The 12,254-nt window shown below is 42.9% G+C and overlaps 1 protein-coding gene across 2 annotated transcripts in view; it reads left to right on the forward strand.

Moving 5' to 3' along the window:
• Atrnl1 (attractin like 1) overlaps positions 1-12,254 on the forward strand; it is a 577,179-nt gene that overhangs the window by 35,228 nt on the left and 529,697 nt on the right. For both annotated transcript variants that reach the window (XM_036173756.1, XM_036173764.1), the window contains exons 6-7: positions 1,156-1,330; positions 5,364-5,451. In XM_036173756.1, coding sequence (XP_036029649.1) covers positions 1,156-1,330; positions 5,364-5,451 — 263 coding nt within the window. The remainder of the gene's footprint in view (positions 1-1,155; positions 1,331-5,363; positions 5,452-12,254) is intronic.

Below are 12,254 nucleotides of genomic sequence, written 5' to 3' on the forward strand. Positions count from 1 at the left end.
CTTGTGACAAATGCATCTGCAAAATGCAGTAACAGGAAGTGCAGTGACGCCAGGTGTGCCTGGGATAGAGATGCCGCTGCTTGATAGGTGCATCCAGATGTAACTTGTCATAGAATGAGAGAAGGACTGGAGCAGAAGGAGTTCCTTCTGTGACTCAAGTTTCAGAGACGTTGATCAGCCTCATCTGCATCTTATGGTGCGGAGACCCAGACTGAGCAGTCATGCATGAAACGTGTTAACTAATAATGGTTTTCAGTTTAAGAAATTTTTTATTGTTTCAAAATAGTTTTTATTTTACTGTACTTTATTTTCTTGGTTGAAATACGAGCCTACCTACTGAAGCCAGTTTGGGTCTTAATAATGTGATTCTTATTTTCAGATTTGTTTAATAGTTTGTAATTTATAAATGCTTCATATACTGTTTTGTGAAATATTAAAAACTTGTAATAGCATTTGTGAGAAGGTTGTTTTTTCCACTTTATGTATGAAAGCTTGATGATGAGCAAGGTAAACAAATTTGTTCAAGATGACAGACATTATTGACAGAACTAGAATTTAAGGATGTTGCTTTCCATCTGAATATTATAGTAGCATACTACAGTAAACAAGACATTTGGTGTTATTTAAGAATTTTTTATGGATTATGATGCTCATTTGGACATGTTAAGATATTTCCCTTGCTAAGAATTTATTTGCAAGTTATATTTCACACTTTTTTGGGGGGTGTTGGTTTGAGACAGTATTTTTCTGTGTAGTTTTGGTGCCTGTCCTGGAAATTGCTCTGTAGACCAGGCTGGCCTTGAACTCACAGAGATCTGCTTGGCTCTGCCTCCTGAGAGTGCTGGGATTAAAGGCGTGTGCCACCACCACCCAGCTTCAGACTCTTTTTTAATGAGGGAAGATTTTGGGACCAAGTTCTTACTGTGTAGCTCAGGCTGAGCTTGCTCCTTAGCCCTTAAGGTTTCAATCTCCCTCAGCTTCTTGAGTGATGGCTTTAGAGGTGTGCACCACCAAGTAGGGTCAGACTATTATATACACTACATTTCTAATATGCTGAACATTAGGTTCTTAAATTCTCTTACCCGTGTAATCTGTTTCTGTAATCTTCGATCTTTGTGTAATCCAGTGTGTTGTGTGTGGTTATCTTTTAAATAGGTCCGGATTGTTCTCTGAATGTTCCTTCTACTGAGTCTTACTGGATTTTGCCAAATGTTAAACCCTTCAGCCCTTCTGTGGGTCGGGCTTCACATAAAGCAGTTTTACATGGGAAATTTATGTGGGTGATTGGAGGATATACCTTTAACTACAGTTCTTTTCAAATGGTTCTGAAGTAAGTACTTGTTTTTAGATTTTATAATAAACTGTTTTATTGTCCAAATATACAAATGGCTATTTTTGTAGTAGTACATACTTGCTAAAATTGTACAGATTTGAGAATATATGCAATCATTTTGTCCAAAGTCAGTATTTTTTAGTGTACATTGGAGTTTGTTTTATATTAAATTTTTATTTCCTGTCTAGAGTGTTTTAAATAAATTTCATACAAAGGTAGACTGTACCTATGTTGGTAGAATGAATCCTGCTACCTTTTTGGTTTTAGAATAAAGTATAATTATATATATATATAAAATAATTTTTTCCTATAAACTTTAATAACCTGAATGCTTTTTTAGTGCATACTTTGGTTGCTTTTTGGGGGGATAATAGTAACAGCATTATAAACTTGGTCATTTCACACAGTCCTCTGTGTGGTTGAGTGGGTGATAATGGGAACCAGGAGGGGTGAGCAGCTTTATCTGATATCTTTTTCAGCTAATGATAGCATTTCATAAGTTAATAACAGAATAAAACAGTTAAAATAGGAAGAATCATTTGATTACCAATGTTGTTTTCAGGAGTGATAGCCTTAATTTGTAATTGCTAATGTCATGTGGGTATCCAATCAGAACTGGTCCTAGATAGTATACTGGTATGTATTCCAATGAATTGTCAGTCTTAGACACAGATGTCTGGACCTGAGTTGCATTTGAATTTCAGATAAACAGGTTTTTTTTTTTTTTCTTTTTTCTTTTTGAGACAGGGTTTCTCTGTGTAGCTTTGTGCCTTTCCTGGATCTTGCTGGGTAGCCCAGGCTGGCCTCCAACTCACAGAGATCCGCCTGCTTCTGCCTCCCAAGTGCTGGGATTAAAGGCGTGCGCCACCACCGCCCCGCCCAGTTTTTAGTGTAAGAATTCCCTTTGTTCAATCAGGGTTAGTGGCTGTTATTTACCAGACTAGATAACTAACTAGTGCCTGTACTACCAAGGAAAATGATTGTGCCTTCCCCAGTAGCGATTCATCGCTAATGTCCCTTCAGGAAGGGCTGTGGCCTTCTGTGCCCCCCCCCCCAATGAAATGTGTATCATCTCATTTTGTTCAAGCGTTGCAGAATCACACTTGCACTTATATTGCTTGTTCACATTAACTGGGCATTCTGTATTTTATCTGCTAATTCTATCCCTTCAATGTATTGGACTTGTTATTTGTGATGACTTAAAAACCTGTGAGTATAAGAAAAGTCTGCATTAGACCTATAATTGGTTATTTCTAGAATTAAAGTATAAAATAAAATAAATTCTGGAGGGGCCAAAGAAATGGCTCAGTGGTTAAGAGCACTTGCTGCTCTTCCAGAAGATTTCGGTTTGGCTCCCAGCACACAAACGTTTGTAACTGAAGTTTTAGGTGATCCAGCACCATTTTGCTTGAAGACTGTCAGTCTGTGTAACATTTTTGTCCTTGTGAAGATCAGGAGGGAAGGCTGGCAATGGACAATAAACATACATATCAACAAAGAGTAAGTTGTAACAAGTGGATAGATAGATAGACAGACAGGGTGCTGGGGGTCAAATTAGAATGTGACCAACGGGGAGGGAGCTGGCAGTGGTTAGGTCAAGCTAAGCTGAAAACGACAGTTGAAAACTGAGCAAAGACTTGAAAAAGGAAGTTAGCAACAGTACTGAAATCACGTGGGCACAGACGGAGAGGAAGCAGAGCCTTCGAGTAGCAACGGAGAGGCTGTGTGATTTCTTAAGAGATACATGAAAGGAGAGAATGAAGTCAGGGGAGGAGGAGACGACAGGTGGAGGAATGGACAGGGATCTAGTGTTCCAGCTCCGTGGAGCGAGCCGTGGACTTTACAGCACACCCTGAGTTACACTCAGACCATTTGACTCAGAGCACAGGGGCTTTGGGAAGAAGAGTAGAAACGGATTCAGTCAGAATGAAATTGTACAGGGAACGGGTTTGATACAGAAAAGAGCAAGAACTGAGCCTCAGCAGCCATATTGCTAGAAGGCTGGGAGAGAGAAGAGAGCCCAGGGTCAGAAGGAATGACCAGGGGTGTAAGAAGCCACCAGGGCAGTGTCTTCAGAGGGAAGCTGGTAGTAGGATTCTTAAAGGTACTTGTTAATAAAAACTACCTCGAGGTAGCAGTAAGGGAGTCCGCAGTAGCCCCCAGGCTCTGAGGCCGACAGCTTCTCGCCAGTCCCTCAGCTGGTCCTGTTTCCTCAGACTGCAAGCTTCTGTGTCCTCATCCACATGAATCTCAGCTGAACTGGGCTGCTCCAAAGCCTGAACTAAACCAGCCAAATGCTTAACTAACTAAATGCCTAACTCACTCTGGTGCCTGGTTTTCACGTCTTATATATCTTTCTACTTTCTGCATCACTCCCTGGGATTAAAGGCTGGGTTTCTGGGATTAGGCGTGGGTCACCATGCTTAGCTGTCTCTAAAGTGGCCTTGAACACACAGAGATCCACCTGGCTCTGCCTCCCAAGTGCTGGGATTAAAGGCATGCACCACCACCGCCCAACTTCTGCTATTGCTTGCTCTGACCCGTTTTCTAGCCATTATTTCTGGCTTTGTTCTAGTGGCTGTCTGTTCTCTGACCCCAGATAAGTTTATTTTGGGGAACACACAATATTTCGGGGAACATAATACCACCTTAGAAGCTGATACAAGAACTAAAGCACCACCCACATGAAACCATTAAGCAAGGCAAACTGTGGGAAGTGACCAAGGATTTGTGGTGAAGATGTTGACCTTAGAAGTGGGCTTATGGAGTAGATGGTTAAAAAGCTTTCTGGAGTTAGTGTAGGAGAGAATGGAGATATAGGTGGTGGAGAAGCTGAGTGCTAGCCCGAGGGGAAGAGAGTCCACAGTGTTTTTATTTTAAATCTTATAGACATGTGTGCTGATCAGGTAAGACAAAAGGAACACACACACACACACACACACACACACACACACACACACACACACACACACACACACACACACACACACAGGGAAGATGGGGGAGATGTTGGAGTGTTGCGGGATGTAGAGCACAGGAATATGGGGTGCGTCTGGAGCAGCGGTCACTGGAGGGTCACTGGACTTTGGGAAGCAGCACTGCACTTCGGGGGGCGCCATGCTGTTCCACCTGGAATCTGAATGCTCAGCACTGTAGGGGCATAGTTTAGAACATCAGTGTTCGTGAGCAGTAGACTTCTGAAAACCATTCTTTTGTGCCACACAATGCAATACTAGCTTACTTTATAAAAACCTTGAATACTGGATTTACCCTGCACTATTTAAAAGGATTATTAGCAAGCAGGTTATATTTATGCATAGGAAATATATAGTTCTTGATGAATTGATTTTTTCCAAGATAAATATGTATAGAGGATAAGCATAAATATTAAAAGCATATGACTACTATAAAAAGTCATTTTGTAAAAAGTCATAAAAGAGGGAATTTTCATCTATTTCTAAGCAAAGCTGGATTTTATTTTAATTTGAAAGTGAAGAACTCATTTTTAATTTCATTGCAATTAAATGTAATTAGACTAATTCTAGCAATGGATTCTCTACTTAAATTCATGTATCTGTTTCAATTTTCTGAAATTTAGAGTTTTAAATTTTATGTTTATGGGTGCTTTGCCTGTGTGTGTGTGTGTGTGTGTGTGTGTGTGTGTGTGTCCGTCCGTCTGTCTGTCTGTCTGCACATGTACTGCATGAGTGCCTGGTGCCTGTGGAGGTCAGAGCAGGGCATTACATCCCCAGGACTGGAGTTACAGATGGTCTTCTGCCAGAACAAGTACTCTTAGCCACTGAGATGTCTCTTGAGTCCTGTATATTGTATGATGAAATAATTGAATCTTAACAGTAGATATCTTTTGACTGGAACTTATTTAAAAATTTTTTACATGGTCCATGAAGTTGTTATTTATACTTCCTTTTGAATTTAAAGAGAATTTGGATTCAACTGAAGAAACGCACACAGAAATTAAAGAACTGAAAAGGAATTTTGGCTTACCGATAGCTTATTTTCTTGTTTGTAGTTACAATTTGGAAAGCAGTCTATGGAATGTAGGAGCTGTATCAAGGGGACCTCTCCAAAGATATGGACATTCTCTTGCTTTATATCAGGTAAGTCTCCTGCTTAAAAAATCTGGTTATTGTCCTAAGAATTTGTGTTAGAAAAATAAGTTCATAGGTGTGCGGATTAATGTCAGGGTCTTCAATTCGGTTCCATTGGTCCACATGTCGGTTTTTATGCCAGTAACAAGCTGTTTTTATTACTGTAGCTCTATAGTAGAGCTTGAGGTCGGGGATTGTGATGCCTCCAAGAGATTGTTTTACTGTACAGGAGCAGAGTGGGAGAATGAGGAGGGAGATACCATGATGATACCCCAGGGGAACAGGAAGAAGCAGAGTGCTAGAGAGGTCCCAGAATTCCACAAAGATACCTCCACTGTAGACTACTGGCAGTGGTTGAGAGAGTGCCTGAGCTGACCTGCTCTGGTGATCAGATGGCCGAACACCCTGCTGTCATGATAGAACTCTTATCCAGGGACTGATTGAAGTGGATGTAGAGATCCACAGCCGAGCCCCAGGTGGAGCTCCAGGAGTCCAATCGGCAAGAGAAAGGAGGGATTGTATAAGGGAGAGATGTTGAGACCATGGCTGGAGGAAGCACAGGGACAAATATCCAAACTAGTGGAAGCGCATGAACTGGTGGAGGATCCCCCATGGAACTGGACCAGGCCCTCTGGATAAGTGAGACAGTTGATTAGCTTGAACTGTTTGGGAGGCCTCCAGGCAGTGGAGCCAGGACCTGTCCTTGGTGCATGGGCTGGCTTTTTGGAGCCTGGGGCTTATGCAGGGACACTTTGCTCAGCCTTGGTGTAGGGAGGAGGGGACTGGAGCTGCCACGCCTGAGTCTACCAGGCTGGGCTGAATCTCTAGGGGGGATATATATATAATCACTACCACCATTGTCTTCATAATTTTTGCATCTTGTAAACTACAGCAGTACCTATTCTTCCCTTCCTGTGACTCGGGGTAACTTGCAGTTTACTTCCTGTCTCTGCATTTGACTAGTGTAGGTATGGGACCTGAGTGGATCCAGACGATATTTGCTCTTTTCTGGCTTGTTTTCCTCAGCGTAGTGTTTCCAGGTCTCATTCATGCTGCAGCACAAATAGTATGTCCTTGTGTGTGCATTAAAACAGTTCCGTGTGTTAGTGGGGCCGAGATTGCGCCCACCCTTTGCCTACTATGAATGTCTGCTTGACCGGCTGCTTTCAGTTCTCTCAGTTGTATTCTGGGCAGCAGAATTGGAGTCATGTGGCAGTGCTGTGGTAGGGTTTGGGAGTGGCTGTACTGCTTTGTGTACTCACAGTGCCATTTTACTGTCTGGCAGTGACTCCTGAGTCTGTCTACAGCTTTGCTAACAGTGTTTCCTGTTTTTAGCTAATAGGCCCTTGGTGATAATAGAGCCTTGTTGCTTTATGATTTGTAGTTACCTAGCAATTTGTATTGTTGTATAGTTTTTTGTTTTTCCTTTTAGAAACATAGTTTCACTATGTTGCTCTGGCTGGCTTGGAACCTTATAGACTAGGTTGACCTTGAACTCACAGAGATCCACCTGCCTCTGCCTTTAGGACTACATCGTTTTATTGGCTACTCACGTATCTACTTTGAAGGTGTGTTTATTCAAGTCTCCTGCCACTTTTACATTGGTTTGTTTTTGTCATTAAAATTAGGAGTTCTGGGTGTTAAATTAACATTTCACCAGATATATGATTTGTAAGTATTTCTCCTTTTCTATGGTCTGTTCATTCTATCAATAATGTTTCTCTTTTGAGTGTGGTACTGGAGATTGACCCTAAGGCCTCATGTGTACCAAACGAGTACTCTGTCTCTGACCTGCAACCTTTTGTGGTGCAGGGCATTGAACCCAAGATGCACACATGCGAAGCACATGCCCTAACAGCCACACCCACTTGCAGCCCAAGTGTTCTAGGCTTTGTGTAGTTCCAATTTATTATGTTTTGGTTTTGGTGACATGTATAAGAAAGCATCGTCAAATCAACAGCATGTTGCTATCCCCTCCCCCCAAAAAAAAGGTTAAGCATTTAGATATGATGTTTATACCTCCCTTCCACTTTGGGTTTTGTATGTGTATGAGCTAAGGGTCCAGTTTCATTCTGCATCTGGGTACTTTCCTGGAACCATTTGGTGGAAAGACTGTTCTTTCCCATTAAACCGTTTTGCCATCCCAGTCAGAATTCATTTGACCACGCGGAAGAGTTTATCTCTGGGCTCGCTCTCTATTCTGTAGTATTGGTCTGTATGTTTGCCTTTATGCTCTTACCACACTGCTTTGGATTGTAGTTTTTAAGTATTAGATTCCAAATTTGTCTTTGTTTTTCTAAGATTGTTTTGGCTGTTAAAGTTCTATGAATTGTAGTGTAGAGCTTCATGTTTTGCAAAAAGCATATATATGTATTTGCAATTTAGGTACTTTAAAATATATATATTTTTTTTAGTCCTCAGAATAATAGCTTTCATTAATATATTTCTCCTTTTGTATATGTGTACAGGATAAAGGGCCTATAGAATGGGAGAGAATCCCTGTCAGCTATATATCAGAGAGGGGATTAATAGCTAGAATCTAGAACTCTAAAAATTAATCATATATCCAGAAATCACTTACTCATTAAATAGGTAAATTAATTGAACAGACAAGTCTCAAGAGAACCACAAGCTGGCGCATGGTGTGCCGTAGTCCTGGTGCTTGGGGAGGTGACAGGAGGAACCCAAGTTCAAAACCACCCTGAGCTACATACATAGCAGCTTCATATTAGTGTGGGCTACATGAAATCCAGTCTCAAAATCCAAAATTAAAAAGAAAGAAGCAAAAAGAAAAACTGGCCAATAAAATACATGAAAAATGTTCATAATTCTTCCTTATCATGGAAATGGAAATTAAAACCACCGTGAGAGCACATTGTCACCAAGAAAACAAATGAAGGGCTGGAGGGAGGGATGGCTCAGTGGGTAAGAGCACTTGCTGCTCTTCCAGAAGACCCAGGTTTGCTTCCCAGTGTCCGTGTGGTGGCCCACAATGATCTGTAAATCCGGTTCTGTGGGTCCTGATACCCTCTTGGACCTCCATGCAGTACGCATAAGTACATGCATGTCGGCAAGCACTCACCCACAGAATCAGCTTAGGAGGAGGAAACACAAGTGCCGACAAGTGCCGTCAAGACTGTAGTGGAAGAGGGCCCAGGCACACTGCTGGTGGGAGTGTGAATTGCCCTAGCCACTATGGAAGTCGCTGTGGAGGGTCTCTAAAGTAGAACCGTGAAATAATCCAGTTGCCATTCTTGTTTCTGTCTCTGAAGGGATCTCAGTCAGCATGCCTCAGAGATACTTGCAGATCCATGCTTTTGCAGCACTACCCATAAGAGCCAAAGTATGGAGCCAGCCTAGATGCCCACCAGCTAACGAAATGATGGTGTCAGTGGGGTATACGCATGGCAGTTTTTCAGCCATAAAGATTGTAATTAAATTCTTCGTAAGAAAATGGTTAGAACTGCATATCAACTTAGGCAAAATTAGCCAAAGAGAGACAGAAATTGCTTGTTTTTCTCATCGGTGGAATCTATCTTTAAGTATTAATATATATTGCATGAAATAGAGTGGGTACTGTGAGTGAAGAGGAAAAGATGTAGGGAGAAGGAAACAGGAAAGGGCAGTTATGGGAGACAGAATGTCACATCTCTCACATGAAAACCTAGATCTGATTGTGCTCACAATTAGATGTAGCTAAAAGTACCTATAGGAGACATGGGGCGGGAGGGTGGGGAAGGGGCTCAGTGAGAGACAGGCAGGACAGAGGAGACTAAGAGAGGCAAATACGAACAGATACAGTAATATTTGTGTATGAAATGTCATGAAACAGGCTGAGGAGATGGCTCAGTATGTGTGAGGTCTCCCTTTTCCTCATGGTCTGTTGGCCACCAGTCTGCAAGGGCAGAGGCAGGGCTTTTTTTTTTTTTTCTCATTTTTCTTTATTAAGAAATTTTCTACTCACTTCACATACTACCCACATAGTCCCCTCCTCCCTTCTTTCCCAAGCCACCCCACATCCCCACATCCCCAAAACAAGGTCTCCTGTGGGGAGTCCGCAGAGCCCAGCACACTGAGCCTAGGCAGGTTCAAGCCCCTTCCCACTGCACCAAGGCTGTGCAAGGCGTCACACCACAGGCACCGGATTCCAGAAGCCTGCCCATGCACCAGGGACAGATCCCGACCCCTCAGAGGTAGGGCCTTGTATGGCCTGTGAATATGACAGAAATTGCCTTCCCAGAGTCTGTTTCAGTGTCAACAGCTCAGCTCTATTCCAGAGTAAGGGAATATACAGAATGGGGACAGAGGCTGGGGCATCACCTAGTTTTCGTTTGGCACCATGGTCCTACCATAGAGCTGGAGCACAATACCTAGTTATCATATGGACAGCAGGCAGGGGCGGGGCATTTGTAGGGAACTGTGTCAGAGGTCACACTTAAGATAAATCGGGCATCCAGGCTCAGGGACAGCTTCCGGATGTTAGACATCCGGTCTAGAGACACTGACCAAGTAGGGAAGGGAGGGAGCCCCTCTGCAAAGGGAGTCCTCCCGGCTCAGAGCACTCTGGACGCGAGGAACTACAACCTTAAATGCAGGGTACTCCAGCAGGCGGGTAAAGCATTTGCTGGGAACACATAAGGACCAGAGCTCAATCCCATCAACCTCACAAACACCAGGCAGACATGGCGGACTGCTTGGAATCCCAATGCTCAGGGGTGGGGATAAGAGATTCCTGGAGAAAGCTGGCTAGCTTGTCTAGCCAAATTGGTCATTCAAATGAATGACAGGCCTGCCTTGATACATAATATGTATAAGGATTGAAGAAAAGCCCTGATGTTAACCGCTGTCCACCACATGCGTTTACTCACCGGTGTATGCACATACGTACAGACCTGCGTGCATATCCACTGGAGGATCCTTTTAGTGAGGAATATACTCTTCAGGTCTCAATCTTTGTACCACTCAGAGGAGAAAAGGGCTCAATCAGCAACACCACCAAATCAAACAAGAGACGGAAATACACTTAGAATTGACGGAAGTGAATAGTAAGTTCTGACCCCTGCTGACCAGAGGACAGAAAGTGACCAAATAATGTGCTCTAATGTTAGAAGTTACTTAAAGAGAAGGAAGCAGGGAGAGGGGAAAGCAAGGTTAAATCAAAGAAAGGAAAAAGGCTGGAATGTCGCTTAGTTGGAAGAGTGCATGAATTATTGTTTTTGCTCTCCAGTGCTGCCTAAGACCTGCTGTGATGCTTGCCTGTAATCCAGCACTTGGGAGGGAGAGGCAGGAAGACTGGAACTCAGTCAACCTCACTTAAGTGGATGAGCAACATGAGACACCCCCCTTCCCCGTCCTTCCCCAAGACACAAAGAACAAGAGCTTCAGGCCTGACGAACTCTGACAGTTACCCTCATGTGATGAACTTAGTTCCTAGCCACCAAGGAGGGCAGAGGGCAGAGGGCAGGGACCCTTTACCATGGGTACCTGCAAGTCCTGACTCTCCTCCTCACCTCAACTGTCTGCTGTGGCTCTCTCTACCCTGGTGCAGCGATGGTGGGTTGAGCCCACACTTCCTGATGTACGGTTGCTTCTTGTCTTCAGGTACCCGAGGTAAATCAGTTTTTCAGTAGAAGGTTCTCTATCAGCATAGAGCCTGACCACAGCTTTCTGAGCCATGGAGAGTCCTTTCCTGGGGCGGGGAGGGCTCCCCATCAATGCTGACCCATCAAGATGGGGGAGTCCCTGTGTCACTTAGCTGCAAATTGGACTTGCAGCTTTCACAGACTGTTGGGTACAGCTGTTTTTACCGGGGCTGCTGACTGGGCTGAAGCTCTGAGGGGCTGGAGCCCGGGTGCCTGCCAGCTGTGCCAACACTGCTGTTTTGCTGTCTGTCTCCGGTTCTCCATGTTCTTCCAATCGTTTTCTTTGTGTTACCTCTTTTCATCTACTGCATCACATAGAAGTGGCGTCTCATTTGCCATCTTACTCATGAAGTCGCTTTGGCAGGCTTTCTAGCTTTCCCTCATTTTTATTTAGTTATTCCATCCATTTTTAAAAATTCTGTGTATGGTGTACAGTAAGCGTCCAGCTTTTGGTTTTTATGTGTCTGTTTTTGCACATCATTTAGTATAAAGAGCATCCTTTCCCTTTGAGTAGGTTTGTCACTCTTGTGAAAAGCCACTTAACTGTAGGCATCTGTCTCTCTTCATCATCAGCATATCTCTGGACTCTTCCTTCATTTGTGCTGATTTATGCTTGAACCGCACTGTCTTCAGACTTGTTTTGTATTAAATATTAAAAAAAAACTTCTTTATTTTTAGACTGTTCTGATTTTCTGCAACCCTTGCTAGTGTATATGGCTTTGAGAATGAAATTTATGCTTCTGCAAAGAAGCTAATTAGAATTCTGCTAGAGATCATGGTGAATCTGTACATAGACTTGGAGATCTTTGTCGTCGCAATGTTATGGCTTCTGATCCCTAGAATGGAGTATCTTTCTATTTAGATCTTTGTAAATTTCAACTGTGCTTTATAACTTCAGTTTTGAACTCTTTTGTACACTTATTCCTAAATGTCTTTTACTTTTGGTGTCTGGATAGCTGCTTTGCCGACTTTTCTTTTGGATAGTTCATTACAAGTATGTGCATGTACATGTACTCTGTGCACTGACCTCATGCGACTTATAACTGAACTACTCGCTGACTCCTCATTTCTTAGGAGCTTTTATATAGGAGATGATACAATCTGCTGATAGAAATCGACTTCCATTTTTTAAAATCTGGGCTCTTATTAATTTTTGCCCATTTGCCCTAA

Source organism: Onychomys torridus, chromosome 1 (genome assembly GCF_903995425.1).
Source record: "Onychomys torridus chromosome 1, mOncTor1.1, whole genome shotgun sequence".
Taxonomy (NCBI): Eukaryota; Metazoa; Chordata; class Mammalia; order Rodentia; family Cricetidae; genus Onychomys; species Onychomys torridus.